Source organism: Watersipora subatra, chromosome 1, assembly GCF_963576615.1.
Source record: "Watersipora subatra chromosome 1, tzWatSuba1.1, whole genome shotgun sequence".
Taxonomy (NCBI): domain Eukaryota; kingdom Metazoa; phylum Bryozoa; class Gymnolaemata; order Cheilostomatida; family Watersiporidae; genus Watersipora; species Watersipora subatra.
In genome coordinates this window covers 41,899,036-41,917,870 of record NC_088708.1, presented here as the reverse complement: position 1 = coordinate 41,917,870, position 18,835 = coordinate 41,899,036, and the positions used below count along the sequence as shown (strand labels likewise).

The 18,835-nt window shown below is 35.5% G+C and overlaps 1 protein-coding gene across 1 annotated transcript; it reads right to left on the bottom strand.

The window, feature by feature from the left end:
- Positions 1-1,233: 1,233 nt before the first annotated feature.
- Positions 1,234-18,561, bottom strand: LOC137387729 (fidgetin-like protein 1). The gene is made up of 11 exons (XM_068074232.1): positions 18,522-18,561; positions 17,678-17,827; positions 16,978-17,132; positions 14,866-14,999; positions 14,497-14,629; positions 10,889-10,989; positions 9,991-10,141; positions 7,021-7,182; positions 5,557-5,612; positions 4,746-4,909; positions 1,234-1,641 (listed from the first exon to the last, which is right to left on the bottom strand). Exons 1-11 carry the CDS (start codon positions 18,559-18,561, stop codon positions 1,406-1,408), a joined length of 1,482 nt encoding a protein of 493 aa, XP_067930333.1. The 3' UTR covers positions 1,234-1,405.
- Positions 18,562-18,835: the final 274 nt, after the last annotated feature.

The following is an 18,835-nucleotide window of genomic DNA, read 5'->3' as shown; positions in this document are numbered from 1 at the left end:
TGCCTGCTTACAGCATGCAATGCTCTACACTAACGTACATAAAATACGATATATAAGGCCATATTGTGAAAGTGAAGCAAATGGCAAAATACATTTTCTGTTCATACACGTATACCTGTATATGGTATACAGGTATATATAGGTGTATGTATACTGTATATATAGGTATATGTCTTACATCTTCTTCATAGAACGTACTAGAGCCGGTTGCGGCAAGCGGCACGCCTCATATGTTGAGCAGTTGTTAACACTAGATAATATTGTAATTTATTGCCATATTAGCAAATAATTGTTTATTGTTGATGTGATGTATAGTTTTTAAATTCACGAACAGTCTTTGGTAAAAAGCTGTTGTGATAAACAGACGTTCTTGCATATATAGTAGGAGGATCGCCTCTTCCAGCAGCTCGTGTGACAGTCGTACTAACTCGGTCCTGCATTAATTCATCATAGGTGGTAATTAATGAGTTGCGATTCTGGTCAGAGGAGAGGGGGAGGAGAGGAGTCGCATTAGCAGATTTTGTCTACTGACCTTCCGTCTTTCACATAGTGTTTGCATATTTAAAGTATCTAAAGCTTTGATGATGCTATCTCTTCCTTTCAGTTTACATATAAAACGTAGTGCGTTGTTTTGCACCATTTCAAGTTGTAGTAGCTTAGTAGAAGGGTCCCCACACAGTGGAGGCATACTCAATATGTGGCCTGCAAAGACTAGTATATGCTAAGAGTTTGGCCTTTTCAGGAGCTTCATATAGCACATGCCTAACTGCTGTCTCGCCCTTCTGGCTTTGGAGTCTATATGTTTGTCAAACTTCAGGTTAGATTGTAGAATAACACATAGGTATTTGGTTTCTTCAACTATTTCTAATTGTTCAGTATCTAGGAAGTATTCAGCTGAGGGAGAGTTATTTTTGTCATTAAAAACCATGACAGAGCACTTAGATACATTAAATAGCATTTTCCATTTGTTAGCCCATGATTCCAGGGCATTAATGTTTACCTGAAATCGTTGTTTATCAGCATGGCAGTTTACGGGTTGTATTATACATTTACATGTAATTATATTATCCCTTGCTTGGCCTTTAAAAAGGCGTGTATGGCAAGTTGTACATTGCCTTAATGGCAAAAATATAGCGGTTGTTTTTCACATAAAAACTCAAGCTTATTGGTTACCTATATTGGCTTAATGCGATTTGTCATGTAGGGCCTACATAAACAGAGAAGTACGGCATCTCCCACGAACTTTAATCTTTAGTGACTTCCAAGAGTAAAAAACTCAGAACATGAACAATAAAATAAAAAGTTGCGAATGTTACAATATGATATACAGCACACAAAAATAAAGAAGCTGTCATAATACAAGCTGCACAATAAAGAAACAAATAAGAGCTTTGTATGAAATCCATCAACGTTCAGGCTGTATTTCCCAGCTTCCAAACTTGGAGTTCCAACTAAGGTATGAATCAAGGTCACCACAGTCAACGCTGGCTCGAACCTGCTTTAGTGCCTTTGTGAAATCTCCTATCTGAATAGGTCGCACTTGCTCAACAGCTATAGTCTCGATTTCTTCAAACTGAATATCACGAACTGGACCTAATGCTGCCTCTTTGCATAGATTTGTCATATCAGACCCTGAGTAGCCTAAAAAGCATATTGGGATAGGTTGCTTATGGGTTAGAGATCATTGCAAAGCTTGTGCTGGTCATGTGAGCAATACTTTCGGAGGTTGACCTGTACAATTGATAACCTGTATACCATATATAAAATGCTGAGTATTTGGACAACTTGAAACATCATATTGTGCTTTACATACTACCTTTGTATAAAACAGGATAAAAGCTAATGTTCACTTTTGGAAACCAAAAAGTAACAAACACCTAATCTTACAAAGTCTTCAGCTATATTCAGCCGATAATAACTCTAGCAGTATATTTCTTCATATTTTTGTGTGTTAAAATGACTTTATATTATGTCAAAGGCATCATCAACATCTGGAGTTTATAAAATAGTCTTCAATGTTCATAAAAGGTATGCATATAAATGACCGTGTTTATGTAAACTGAATAAATTGTAAAATCTGCCTTTCACACAATCGCCCAACAATTTACATTGTCTGCAGATGTATTGGAATGATATTGTATTATGTCAAAATGATCCCTCTCATTGTTCACCATAAGTTTATTTCCTCACGAGGCGACGGGTGTGACTGTAACAATGATCAATGTTATTGCCAACTAATGTCATATCAAATGCATGATCTTAGTTGAAGCTAATGGGGCTGGGCAGTACAGAATGATTTGACAATACATTACAAATGTCTTAAATAATACATTAATAGATTATTATTATGTATTTTTACTATTGTACTCGTTTATTTTGTATCACTACACTACCATCTACAATTAACTGGTGTGAACTATGCTATTTCAACGTTTTTACTAAAATTGAGATGACGCTGAATAACGGCCAAAAGTGTTGACAAAGAAAATGAGTTTTGAGATTAGGTCAGCTAACCCTATGGACAGAGGGCAATGGAGTTCAGACTTCCAAAAGAGTGGGGTGAGAACAAGGATACATCGGGAGTGAACGCCTGTCATTGCAAATATTAGACTTTCTTTAAATTAGCGCTTGGTCTGGTTAGCTTTTTACTCAATTTGTGTAGGAATGATTGCGGACTTGAGGTAAATGTAAAAACGATGGTGCCAAGCAATTGTTATTTTTGTTTCCTTGATGAATAATTAATAAGCACACCCAAATGAGCAAAGGTCTAGGATGAATAAATTTTGTATAGAAGCACTACCCTAGGACACTTATGTATTCGCGGCATCTAACTTTCGCGTTTTCGCGGTGTAATCCTCTCGCGAAAATTTAATGAGCGAAACTAAACTATCATAACGAACGAGCGAAAACGCGAAGTTAAATAGCTTTGTTCATTGATATCCACAATAAAATCGTAATATTAGAAATGCAGGCAACTTTAGTCTGTGGTTAGGATAAATGGGAAATTTCTGGTAAACTCATTATAGCTAATACACCAACTGAGCAGCATGGCAAAGCAATATCAGTTTAGTCACCGAATTTGTAACTGATGAGGATGAAAGTCTGGTAGGTGAAGTCGTAAAATTGAAGAATAATTATTGCAGTGATGAATTTTATTACCATCCAAAAACAATATCAACCCTCATCAGGTCCAACCACATTATCTCTTTCACTGCCAATCATGTACAAATTCGTTACCGGCCTAGTGTCAGCCATTTTACCGAAATTGCCGATATTGCTTCATGATATGTATACAGTATTTTTCAAGTTCTACTTTAATTATCTGTATAATCACGAAAATCTAAACTGGCTATTATGTCATCAACAACTAATTACCTGTTTTATGACTCGCGTGAGGTAGTTAATGAACTCGCAGAAAAATGTTCGTTTTTAGATTAGAAATTATCAAACAAAAGTTTAAAATTGCTTCGTTGTTTTAGGCTGATTTTATAGAGAAACCTTCGGACAACACAGTCAATTTCATAAAACACTTAAAGACCGTGGGTTATGTGGTCAACAAATAATAAAATCAGGTTACCAGACAATTGCTGAGAAAGCCAGAAAATGCGTTTATGTCAGTAGCCCCTAGAAAACGCATAAATGCGTTTATGGCAGCGTAAGGGTTATACAGTTTTGGTTGTGAAGTTGGTTGTTACCTATCTATTTTCTTCTTCTTGGGATTCGAGTGTGAAAGTCACGGCGGGAGGGACCTAGACGTCATTGATAGTCTAAGAAACAAATGGCAGCAAATGATCAAATTGAATTGTCGATCTCACCCACACATTTCAACCTGTGGTTTACAAATACGAACTATTCCCAAATTGAATTTTTTTCTTATTAGTGAACTGGACCTGAGGAATGTAATGTTTTTTCCACTGCATTTATTTTCACACCACTATATTTTCGCACTCATCAGAGCCACGAAATTAAGTTGCAGCGAAATTTTACTCTGTGTGCTACTCACGAAACTAAATACTAGCGAAATATAAGTGTCCTAGGGTATTATGTATCTAAGAAGAGAGAAGACAATTCTGATGCTATGGTAGTTACACATTTTTTACGCTAGTTCATAAATGTGCATACATGGTTTACATTCACATCGAGAACTGATTACTTGAACATTATTATAATGCACGTATTCTACTACTAAAAAAGTATCTATGTTATATTACCGTAAAAAGCAAACAATAAAGAGAGTGTTTCTTAATTCATTATTGCATTTACTATACCTTCTGAATAATTACAGTTAACCAAAATACTATTTCTTACTTTACATTCATTCAGGGATTCTTCAAATTTTGCATCTTCATGATTAAAATGCTACGGTTCACTGTTACAAACACCACATCAGATAAGCGCAACTACAGATCTCACTAATTACAAGCAAGGTTTTGCGCAGTTTTGTGATGTAAAATTTACCGCAGTTGTAGGTTCATCGACTAATCACAAAGCTGCATTTTAAAAAAGCCAGTTTGCCAACAAGTAAGTCACAACTTTGTAGACTTGGTTTTATTCAGATTATTGACTTACTATGACAAATCACGGGCTAATCACGGGCCATGCAAATTATATCAAAGTGGTTAGTAAAACAATATATTGGTCTTAACAGGTCTGATTCTAATACCTTATAAGTTAGAAGGAATGTAATGCCCCGCAAAGTTGGATAGTCCAATAACATTAACAGTGAATATAACCCATGAATTTACCTTCAGTTTTAGCAACCACACATTCTAAGTCATCCTCGCTCATTTCCACACGCTGCTTCCGCATAAGATTCTCAATAATCCCACGTCTACCAGTACCCACTGGCAGCGGAATGTACAACCTCTTTACAAACCGCCTTCTGGCTGCTTCATCCAGTTCCTGTGGTCTAAACGTATGAAAGAAAGTAGGCCTAACATAGTTAGGAATCTAGTCCAAAAGATGTTCTAAGTCGTAGAAGAGCAAATGTAAGGGATTTTAGTTCACTAAGCATTAAAAAAGAGAAATTTTGCAGTGAAATCACAACTTATTAGTTAAATGCTCAGTAGTTAGTAGTTGGATTTACCCTGTAAACTGGTAAATTTTCTTCCCATTTCAGGTTAATTTCAGGCATCATTGAAACAACCTGATTTGCCTTACGCCTGCTTTATCACAATTTTAGACGAATTTTGCATGTTTTTCAATTAAATCTTGGTTTTTAAAATGACTGTAACATCGCGTGTATAAAAATTATTTAGCTTATATAAACTACTTGATTTGCGGTTTATTTAACCTGACTGACCTAATACGATTTTGAAATCAAGTGGTAAACACGATTTGTCTAAAATTGCAACTAGCGCATGATCCGTTGAGACAAATAAATGAAGCAATGTAAAACCCAAACTCTATAACTGTAAGCATCATACATGTCATGTCAGGGCAGGCCTTGGAGCAATTTGCTGACTGTTATTGATGAGCAAGTTGGCAGATCAAAACAGAAGTTGGAAGATAACAATTGTATCGTTTGACAGTAAATATATATAAATATAGATTTACCTGTTTGTTGCGCCAATGATTAGAATTCTGTCATCACCACCACAGCCAACACCGTCCTGTGCAAAATAAGTTCTCACATAATTGCAGCAGGTTGTGCTCATTGCATATGATTTTAATCGTCACTAGAAGCAAACTTCACAACAAAATACAATAAAGTGTTTTCGCTTTCAAAAAGTAGCCTATTTGTTATATAGAGACTCTTAATAGAGACAATTAAAAAACAGCACATATCAGTTAAATGATAATAACAACTATCTATCATATAAACACTACAGTTAAGAGACAGCTGGTATCAGTTGTATGACTGCTATCTATCATATAAACACTACAGTTAAGAGACAGCTGGTATCAGTTGTATGACCGCTATCTATCGTATAAACACTACAGTTAAGAGACAGCTGGTATCAGTTGTATGACCGCTATCTATCGTATAAACACTACAGTTAAGAGACAGCTGGTATCAGTTGTATGACCGCTATCTATCATATAAACACTACAGTTAAGAGACAGCTGGTATCAGTTGTATGACCGCTATCTATCATATAAACACTACAGTTAAGAGACAGCTGGTATCAGTTGTATGACCGCTATCTATCATATAAACACTACAGTTAAGAGACAGCTGGTATCAGTTGTACGACTGCTATCTATCATATAAACACTACAGTTAAGAGACAGCTGGTATCAGTTGTATGACCGCTACTTGTCATATAAACACTACAGTTAAGAGACAGCTGGTATCAGTTGTATGACCGCTATTTGTCATATAAACACTACAGTTAAGAGACAGCTGGTATCAGTTGTATGACCGCTATCTATCATATAAACACTACAGTTAAGAGACAGCTGGTATCAGTTGTATGACCGCTATCTATCATATAAACACTACAGTTAAGAGACAGCTGGTATCAGTTGTATGACCGCTATTTGTCATATAAACACTACAGTTAAGAGACAGCTGGTATCAGTTGTATGACCGCTATCTATCATATAAACACTACAGTTAAGAGACAGCTGGTACCAGTTGTATGACCGCTATCTATCATAGAAAGATTACAGTCAAAAGATAGCAAGCACTAATTTGTAACAATTTTTAATATATTACTTAAAATTTTACAACCTAAGACTCAAAACCGACATCACATACATAGATTAAGGCAGTATATGTTGTCTATAATTCGTATTCTAGCTCGTACCACATCGAATAGCTCACTGGACTGGGAAGAAACAACTAGACTTTCGAGTGCATGAAAAATTTCATAGTCCTCTGACTTACATAGCTCTAGAACCAATAAATCGCATTCAAAGATTTATATAGAGTTGTTCAAACCATCTTCAATTTTTTAAGGATTTGATGCTGAAATGGATGAACCTATTCTAACTCAATACCTTCCATCATTTTAATGTGTCAAGATTTGGCTAGCAAGCAAAATGACAAGCATGTTCCTAGTTGTCAACACTGACCATCTGAACTAAGAACTCTGTCTTTATACGTCTGCTGGATTCATGCTCACTTTCTGACCTCTGAGTGAGCAAAGAGTCAATTTCGTCTATGAAGACAACAGATGGCTGTTTGTATCTTGCCACGGCGAACAGAGCCCTCACCAGCTTCTCTCCTTCCCCAATCTGAATATGACCAAAATCATCCAGGCTAGGAGCCATTAAAACATCGACTTATTTGCATTAGATTAAATGTTTAATAAAGTTTAATGATCGTTTTTACTGAAAACTCTCACTAAACCTGAATGCTTGTCGGAAAATTTTTGTAAATATTGATAAACCAAAGCAAAAATTTAATTGAATTTAAAGCATTAGATTAACTCATGAATGTTAAACTAACGCATGTAAGCCTGGCACCATCAGACAAAAAGCCGAAGACAAATAAATGTAGAGGCCACTTTTTAACATTATAGTCCTACATAATGTTCATGGCCCAAGCATGTCTCAATCCATTTTAAGTTGGACCCCGACCTAGTAGTTCTTACAATCTGATTATTTACTAGACTTGTTTTCAAGTACTTCACTACAAGGAGATTTGCTACTTGTCCATGAAATACTGTTCTATCACATAGAGGTAATCACTCAGTAATTAGCTATGATATTCTATCACATAGAGGTAGTCACTCAGTAATTAGCTATGATATTCTATCACATAGAGGTAGTCACTCAGTAATTAGCTATGATATTCTATCACATAGAGGTAGTCACTCAGTAATTGGTTATTACATTCTATCACATAGAGGTAGTCACTCAGTAATTGGCTATTACATTCTATCACATAGAGGTAGTCACTCAGTAATTGGCTATTACATTCTATCACATAGAGGTAGTCACTCAGTAATTGGTTATTACATTCTATCACATAGAGGTAGTCACTCAGTAATTGGCTATTACATTCTATCACATAGAGGTAGTCGCTCAGTAATTGGCTATTACATTCTATCACATAAAGGTAGTCACTCAGTAATTGGCTATTACATTCTATCACATAGAGGTAGTCACTCAGTAATTGGTTATTACATTCTATCACATAGAGGTAGTCACTCAGTAATTGGCTATTATATTCTATCACATAGAGGTAGTCACTCAGTAATTGGCTATTACATTCTATCACATAGAGGTAGTCACTCAGTAATTGGCTATTACATTCTATCACATAGAGGTAGTCACTCAGTAATTGGTTATTACATTCTATCACATAGAGGTAATCACTCAGTAATTGGTTATTACATTCTATCACATAGAGGTAGTCACTCAGTAATTGGCTATTACATTCTATCACATAGAGGTAGTCACTCAGTAATTGGTTATTACATTCTATCACATAGAGGTAGTCACTCAGTAATTGGTTACTACATTCTATCACATAGAGGTAGTCACTCAGTAATTGGTTTGTAAAGATCTCATAAAAAATCTAAATATTGCTTCCTGTTTTATTTCAATACCAGAAAAAGGGTGAATAACTCTTCATATCGCATGGTTGCATTTAATCACTGTTGATCGAATTCAGGGAATACTTGATTAAGCTTGCATTTCTGGAATTTGTTTGGCTCGTATGTATAGTGAAGAGATTATATGTTCCCTACAATACAATTGCCATTAGATGCTCAAACACTAAAAAGATTGTTCATATCTAAAGAACACACAAACAAGTTTAATTCAGAGTGAAATAACTTAGCAAAGACAGACTCCGACTCATTGATGCTATCGTCAATTCAACTACACTTGACTGTTACCGTTATGCATGTACTTGTGGATGACTCATAAATGAGACTCTAATGCAAATATGGAGAGCAAAATCAGAATTGTAATTCCCAGAACAAAAAATAACATTTCACAAATCACACTAAAAGCACAATTAAGTAGTGTGTTACATTTTCGGTGGCAAGTCCTGTCTCTGTGACTTACCAATACTTAACATGACATTGATATCTCCTAACTACTCTAGAGATTCACCCAACTCTATGTGATTATTGTAGATTAGATCAATTTAGTATTATGTATTGCGTTTAGTCGGTGTCCTTGTGAATATTCAACAACCATAAAATAATTGTCATAATTTGGTTTTCTTGTATTTAGTTTACTATTATTGTTTATTTCAATTGTTACCATCTATAGGTTATTGTAAAAATTATATATGAATGTATGAATAAAAATTATATATGAATGTATGAAACGAATGCTGTATGATATCTAGAACAAACTCAAATGAATGCATTTGAATTTGGCATAACTTATTGTAGCAAACATTTTTAATTTAATTTTTGACATCTTTGTTTTAAGTAGGTTTTCTTCAATTAACATGTTTAGAATTGTTTTATGCGTCAGAATCACAACAAATAACAGTCACACGAAGATAAGTCTCCCCAGAGCCACTCAGTACTGAAATGAGTTATCTATGAGTTATCTGTGAGTTATCTGAGTTACCTATGAGTTATCTATGAGTTATCTTGAGTTATCTTGAGTTATCTGTGAGTTATCTGAGTTTTCTTTGAGTTACCTATGAGTTTTCTTTGAGTTATTTGAGTTATCTTGAGTTACCTATGAGTTATCTGTGAGTTATCTGAGTTATCTATAAGTTATCTTGAGTTGTCTATGAATTATCTTGAGTTGTCTATGAGTTATCTGTGAGTTATCAATGAGTTATCAACAAATGGATCCGAGTTCTCATGAGCTGTCTGAACAAAATTCGTCAAGATGCATCTGCCAGTCAGTGCGGCATAATCAGCTATCACATAATAATGTTTTAAGAATATTACTGTACATTGAATACATTGAACATTAGCTGACGTTTAAACCAGGGTTATTCAAGTTACTAAACTGAGGGTGCAAAATGATCTAATAATTTAAGAATTGACAAAATCCTAACACAAACAAAACGAGATGAAGAGGAAGCAGAGACTCAAGATAAAGCAGAAACAGGTAAGTACAAACCCATTTGGATGTGAGTGATGAAGCACTTATACTAAAGAAGGTGCATTTACTCTGGCTGGCAACACATTTTCCTATTAGAGTCTTCCCTGTGCCAGGTGGGCCAAAGAGAAGGAGGCCTTTAGGAGGGCCTCGCAGCCCACTGAATATGTCACTATAACAGAATGCAAGTATGCAGTAAAATATTATTCAAGAAAAGTGCAGCCTCGGGAGCACAGGCATTTATGGCTAGTCAATAGTGCCAGTCAAGTGTTGTCAAGCTGGAGCACGGCAGCCTTTCAAAACTGACAGAGACTATAATGTAAACTCTGCTCAGCCATAAGCAATCTGAGTCGCTGCATACTGCGAGCAGCTGCTCCTACTTGATAATAGTCAGGATAATACCTGATGACAAGGATAATACCTGACCGTTTTAACCGTGATCAAGTTTTGTCAATTTGCCAGTTTTGTCAATCCTGGCAGCCAAATTACCTCAAACATACAAAACAATCGCAAATTAAATAAAAACACTGATACTTTCTGATAAAATCTACGAAAATTTTGTGTAAGTTTATTTTTAAACCGACAGACAAACATGATTTTCTTTAAATATGTCAAATGAAATTATTTGACATTGACTTACAGCAATATTTCTTGGCAATTAATGTAACATGATTGACCTAAATGTTTTAGGGGTTGATTATAAACATCAAGCAGTCAAGCTGTAAGCTATGTTAACTTTTTAATGTTGACAGGCAAATAAACAGTAACGTTCTAACAAAATTCATTTCCTTGCAATTAGGTTCCCACCATGCAAGAGTAGCACCTCCCAACTGAGCTGGTCTGGCAGCTGCAGAATAAATTATACTATAAAGCTATTTGGCACAGAAGCAGCATGAGCAAGGTTTTAAGGGCAACTCACGGTCGGAGCATCGGCAGTATAATAATCTCTCTCAGCGTCTTCTTTGCAAACTCAAGGCCAGAAATATCGCTCCAGGAAACTTGGTCAATCGTGTCTATTATCTGCATCACACGATCTCCATATTTTAATTTTTCATGCTTTTATTCTACATTGTATCAGCCTCATCACTGTCTTTTACAAAACTGTAATATTTGAAGAAATTTTGAACATTGTACAAGTATGTTGGAAATTACTTGTACATTGTTCATACAATGCCAACTCCTTGAGAACTCCACATAAAAGTTTATGTCGTTGAAGCAGATGTTTGTTACTTTTATTCCTGGTCGACACATTGTCATTTCGTTATTTATACAGGAGGAGATAATGTGAAATCAAATGTGTAGATTAGATATATAAGTACCAATAAATACAATATAGAGCAACCTTGAGTGACTAGATGACAAATGACTAAGTCAGCTCCATGAAGTCGTCATACCACATGTTACATGTACGATAACAATGTTAATTGTTAAATACAAGCTTTGGCTTAAAAGAAAAACTTATACCCTGTTCATTGAACTTTTTAATCAAGATATTATTAAAATATTAGTTTGGATAAGCCTTTACTCGAGTTCAATGATCTAGAAGTCTACATTAATACAAAGGCATGAGTTGTCTCCTTTTTCTCACCGAAAGCCAAGATAAAAAGAAAATAACTAACTAGTAACATAACTGTTAACTTGCTTACGATAATATCTTTAGCGAACTTAATATGACTAGTTAAAAATAGAGAAATGACTTTTTGTTGGCATCATTAGAGAAAGAGAAAACACCTTGTCTCATTATAGAGCATTTCATAAATAGGTCGTGACTATATCACACAACCTCTACATAGACTTGTTGATCATATCTGTTCGCCACACGTTTGCCAACCATGTCACAAATCTCCTAATAATTAATTCATCAGCTATCCATAAAATTACCTCCTAGCAGTTCAGAGTAGCTATGATCACGGCTTAGGAAACAACAAAGCAAACAATAGAGGCTTTAACTGTAACACTATCATACTACACTATATTTATCAGTAAAATTTAGAATAAACATTCAAATTTTAAAGGTTCCCTACACAAAAAAGATTAGTAATCCAAATTTGATAATATTAAAAAATAGCTATACCGAAATGCAAAAAACATTACACTGATTCACCGTATATGAGTTCATCATGTATCATAGCATGTTATATTTTGAGCCTATTAAGGTTTTACGCGCCTCAGATAAAATTGATACATTCGCATGCACCATATACAACAGAAAATACGGATAAAAAATACAAAATAAATTACAAAATACAAATAAAATCAATTTATCTTAATTAATCTTATTCAATATGAATAAAATCTTCAAGGACTCAATAATTAACATGCTATTAAAGTACGATGAACTTATTGAACAGATATGATGACAGACATGATATGATGTAAATGACTGAATCAGTCTGTTCTCAGTCATTTCAATGAAAGAATGTAAACTCTACAAACATGTGTGTGCTCAAAACTCTAGCAAGACACTCTTTGCACGTTTCCACTAGCTTCTTGCTCCTGTCCAATGAAGTAAATATCACTTTATTATATTCCACTGCCATTAGCCTGCCTAGCTGATATTTGTATTGCCGGTGGCTGTTTAAAATTGAATTTCTTAGCAATATTGGTTCATAAAACACTATTGTAGAGAGATGATTTATTCTAGCTTTTCCATGTTCATTCATTGCTTATAGCTCATGACTCTGAGGTCATAACCTTGCAGACTGTGATACTATGACAGGAATTGCCTACATAAATCTAACAAAAGTGGCTGTTTAACTGGGTTTAATTTGGATTACCAGTTCTAGTTGGCAGCACTCCAGAAATAAACACTGAGTAAACAGCAGCAGTAACTACTTATCAACTTACTAACCTAGAACAGCAAGATGAAAGTTAAAAATTGTTCATCTGGTTCAGTTCTAAAGGTGTTAATAACAGGTTGATATTGTCAATACGTAGTGTCAATAGCAGTTTGACATAGCCAGGCCGAGTTGAGACAACACAACTGAAGCTTACAATTACAGCTTTACTCTTGAAGAGTAAAGCTGTAATAAGGCCTGCGTCCAAAGGTACCCGGGCTGGTAGTATAATAAAGACCAGTACGTTGGCAGTCCGTTGTGGTGTGAGAGATCATTATGTAATAAGTATGCGCACAATTATTCCACGCTGCAGCAAGGTGGTTGAGTGGAGCAGTTAGTAGGGTGCCTAGCAGCTAAGCTGAATACCCGAGTTTGACTCGTCTGACTGCAATAAACTTTTTCCCACACCTCTAAGAGTGGCTTCGGACAGACAGATTATACAGCTCTTAATATAGTGAAGATTGATCAAATCGATACATGCACGCTTATGTGACATGATAATAGACAATAGTTGTTGTGGTTCAATTTGAGGTTCTTTGTGTTTGTTTTCAATTCATTTATGCAACAATCAATTCATCTTGAAACGCTGTTGGGTTTTTCGGAAGTAGTTGACTGGAGATTTAAAAGCTTCCGTTAATAGCAAACGCAACCTTAACTTTATTAGAACTTCTGTTGGAGAATTGAGAAACGAACAGATATAAATAATTAAACAGATCTGCAAATGAAAACTACACACTAGAACTTAAACATAACAGGAATCAGCAGCCGGTCTCGTTAGAAACTTGTTCTAATGATTGGATTAACATATCTTATGCTACCATTAAAAGGTTTAAATCATGCATCACCGTAATAGCTAAAGGATACTCTGAGATTAGGCAGCAATGCTAGTTGAAGTTCAATAAATCAAATATACTCTTATACTGACTATTTACAATTGCTGCAAATGATGACTTTTATTACAAATGATGACATACAATGACTACGACTGTGAAAACGGTTCAAAGTAGACTACGTAAGTGATAACAATCTTTACATTAACCTTTACTATAATAAGATTCGTGCCCATCTGAAGCCACTGGTGAAAGATTGCTTCACACGGGATTCAAACTCATGACATTCATCTTAGTAGCCCAACACTCTAATACGTGCACCAATCAGCCGCCTCAAGGTATTTCTGAATATTTGTGCGTATAGTCATGCTCTGCATTTTATCAGCACATCTGATGATCCCCCACAGCATACTTGACTGTCAGGGTAAAAGTCTTTACTACAGATCCAAAGTCAAGCTAAGAACGTCAGGAAAAAACATAACACCGCTCCAGGATCGAACCTAAATATTCCAACTCCCAGACAAGCATGCTACAATTTGCACCACTCGACCACCTTCCTTTAACCAAGAATAATTGTGCACATAATTATTACATATGACAATCATTAACATATGGATTGCCAACATACTGGTAATAATAATACCAGAATAATATATTCCTAATTATTTTTTAGAATTTAAATATGTTAATATGTGCACCCCAAATAGTGCCTACAGTTATACTAGTCAATCGTTTAACAAAAAATAAAGTCCAAGCCAATACCTGTTCTCTACCAGACAAGATGTTACCAAAGCATTCCACTCAAAACAGTATGATAATCAACCACCTTAATGATGATATTCAACCACCAATCAAATCACCTCATTCATGATAACCTTGACAATATTGGCATCGAGATGAGCCAGTTGTTTGGGAACAGCAAAGTCTTCATCAAAGGTGGACGACTCAGAGTGACTTTTGGATGAACCAGTAATGCTGTGAAGGGCTGCAGTCCTGTCAATTGATAAACAAACACACTGTACACACTTCCATCACAGAAATGATATAAAAGTAAATACATGTGTTGCTACTTTGATGCATTACATTCACTGTGTATTCTATTGTACAAACTTCAATAAAATCACTAAGGATAGCTCAGACCTGCTTTAGAGCCTGGCTATAAGTGTTAGATGAAGTTCTAAAAACAAATGCAGAAAAGCATGCCTTACGATAGCCTGTGGCACCCTCACCCTTGAGTAGACGACTCCTGAAAGACAGGAGCAACAAACTTCCCTGTCACTTTCCTTGGTCCTAAGGACTTTTTGGCCTGCCCAGAAGAGGCAGCCGCGAAGGAGCCTCGGTTGTTATGCGCATTGTTGATAGCCTGTTGGCATTAGAGAAGAACCAAATCATGGAATATCTGATAAGATGAAGTGCTACATAACACGTAATAAAACATCCACCAAATTAGGCACCAAAGCATAGTTCTGCAAGTTTCCATGCAAATAATTACCTTAAAGGTTGACTTGCAACAAAATTCACCTTACAGGTATTTGGTATCATAAGATTCACCATATCTTACTCTGTTGTGTCGTAGGTGCAAAATATATGGGAATGTGATTACAAGCTCTTAAAAGCTAAAAGACGAACAGTTAATCGCAGCCACACGAGACCGCCGTAGTTTGGATTCGCTTTCCAAAACGTCTCAAATGGGACGTAGTTGTTACAGGATGGTTTTTGTTTACACTTTTATGCAACCTCATTCGTCAAAATATTTTCACAAATATACTTCACGCATTCAATAAAACCATTTCTATTATTCTTACGCGTCTGTTTTATCATCATTGTAATGCTGTCACTTTTAGCACTGATATCTTATAACTTACCGTAAAAAATCATTAAACTTTTTAACCTTACCTCGAATGAGTACATATCATTGTCTGATAATCATGATGAGCCTGTTGGTCACCTGTGATAATCGAAAAGTGCTGCAAAAATTATTTACGAAGTATTGGGTCACATGATCAGATTGTAAAGTAGCGAGCATCTATATTTGATACGGGGTCTTCAGTAAAACCCGAAGTGTTTGTCATAAACTAGTGCTACGATAAGTTTGATATTGAGCTTTTTATTGGCCTTTCAATTCACGTGAGAACATACGTGACAAGACAATAACCACACTGTAATGACTACGTCAGAGAAATAAACAGATTACAATCTACGGCGGCTTTTTGTTTTTGAGCTTTTAAAAGTTTGTAATCACATTCCTACGTATTTGGCACCTACAACACAACAGAGTGAAACATGGTGAATCTTTGGATACCAAATAACCGTAATGTGAATTTTGTTGCAAGTCAACCTTAAAATTAATATACAAACATATCATTTCCTTTAAATATGCAAAATAAAATTATTTGATATTGACTTCAAGTCAATTGGCGTAATTTAGAGCATTCACCAAGTTGGTGAGAAAAGACTGACTCCTATCATTGCAAATACTGAGGATATTATCCACCTTCTAACCCGCTCAACCCTAGTCAGCGCTTGTGGATAATCACAGAGCAGGATTTCTTTGCTTACTAGTAGAACAGTGAGACTGAGCAATGTTTTACTTATACAATACCTTCTCTTACATAACTATATATAAAAAAAACTTCTATGAAGAAAAAATAAAATTGGTGAGAATAAATCAGCATTTTTATAAATGTGCTTTTTTGTATGCTCTCCATATGAGCAACACATCATCTAAATATCCTTTCACACCAAAACTGAGCAAGAGCAGCGTAGCTATATTATATGCAAAACTACAACACTACACTAGCTCAGCAACACTACACTAGCTCCACAATACTCACCAGCACAACAACACTACACTAACACAACAACACTACAATAGCTCAACCACACTACACTAGCTCAGCAACACTACACTAGCTCAACAATATTCACCAGCACAACAACACTACACTAACACAACAACACTACACTAGCTCAGCAACACTACACTAGTTCAACAATACTCACCAGCACAACAACACTACACTAGCTCAGCAACACTACACTAGCTCAACAATACTCACCAGCACAACAACACTACACTAGCTCAACCACACTACACTAGCTCAGCAACACTACACTAGCTCAACAACACTACACTAGCTCAACCACACTACACTAGCTCAGCAACACTACACTAGCTCAACAACACTACACTAAAACTACAGCACTACATTAGCGCTACAACACTATGCTAACAGTACGACACTAACACAACAACACCACACCGACACTGAAGGACTACTTTGCTATTACAACCCCACACTATGCTATGCTTGCAACCCAAAAAGAGCAAAAAGACATACAAACTGTTCCGTAGCTGTTCGAAAAGAAGTATGAAAAGGATCAGGCCTCTTAGGCTCGTCTTCTCTGGATGGACAAGTTTCAGTAATGTCCCGATGAAAGGAAACTGTGCGGCTAGTAGGTAGAGCCTTACTGTTAACCTGAGCCAGCTGGTAGCCTAGCAACAACAATAATAACTGACATAATATAAATGACAAGACATTCACATTTAAATAATTCACATTTAAGATATGAATACCGTAAAGGACTAGAAAAATGAGGTATAGCAAGGTTTCTGTTCAGAAGCACACGAATAAGAACAAACATTCTGAACAATGTTAAGGCGTGCAGTACAGCGTAGACATAGCTAATGACCCAGGTCTATATAAGAGTTTACCAGTAAGGAAACTGGTCAAATACATCAAAATGTGTAAACAACATCTGTACCTGGCTTCACAGATAAAAATTTGTTAGAAAAGAGCTGAAGATAATTCACAGAGATGTTGCGAGTCCATATCACCTTCAGTTCTGCGTCACTAACAATATCAAAACCTGCATATTTGAACTTTTTATTAATACAAGTGTTGAACTTAAGAATAAGAGCCAACCCTTCAAGCTTTGACCATCATTCCCTCACTCACAGATCATCTGATGCTAGATAATTCCAAGATGTAATTTCATTATCAGACAGTAGAAACATCAACTACTCAAGATAGAACATACCTGCTTGAGAGAGCCGGTTTAGACCTTCTTTCACAGCTGGTGGTACTTTGATTGGTTGAGGTGTCGTTAAGTCATGGTTGTTAGATAGTTGAGAGGCTAGCGGAGGGATGAAGGATAGAAAGTCTAGAGTAGACTCCCCGCCATCACTCTCTTACAATCAAATTGAGACATAAGCATCGATATTCTCTTGTCTTAGAGTTTGTACAAATTCAAAGAATGTTAGAAATGGAAATCTTGATTTTTCTAAAAATAGCAAAATTTATAAATATTTGATTTATTATAAAACAAACTTGGTTTGTTTGTCTTGACTCACTAGCATGTTGAAGCGCTGCTAAGTAAAAGTTTGGACAATACAATACTGCCACAATACTTTCTTTAGCAAAAAGTTGAGACACTTTGACAATACTAAGTCAGCCAAAATGAGAGAGAAACTCCAATTGTTTTCATAATATCTCAATTAAGTTTGTAATAGTTGTAATAGTTAAACGGATGGCAAGAGAAAATTACCTTGTGTAGCGACTGGGTTTGATAGTGCCAAAAACTTGAACACTAGAAAAAGGCTGGTTTTCTGACTAAAATATAACATTTATAAAAAAATCTAATTAAGACAATCGTTACGGGGACCTCGAAAGTAGCCATAGCTATGTAATTGGTGGCTAATCGGCTAAAAATTGGTGTAGCAGCAATTTACCCACTAACAAAACACTTTGATTTACTATACAATCGCATGTTCAATCACCAAGTTCAACAATGAGCAAACTGCCCCGATTTGAGGAGTTGTTATGAAACATCTCTGCCTCTTTTTAAGCTCAACGTTACCATCACCACTCTGTATATGACTTACCATTTCTTTTGCTGTCAATCGGTGGAACCCCTAAAAACATTCATAAAATTTACTGTTTAGTAAAAGTAAAATCTGCAAAATCTACAAAACAAAATCTATGAAGCTATGGTTTCTTAGCCGTACGCACTACTAAATCATTATAACTGAACTATTGAAAAGCATTAAAACCAGAGATTCTAAGATATAAGAAAACTTGTTCAACTGACCAAAAAAATTGTACCATATTATTACATTATATAATCATATCATAATTATATAATGTAATAATATTATATAATTATAATATAATTATATAATTACATTACTACACTAAT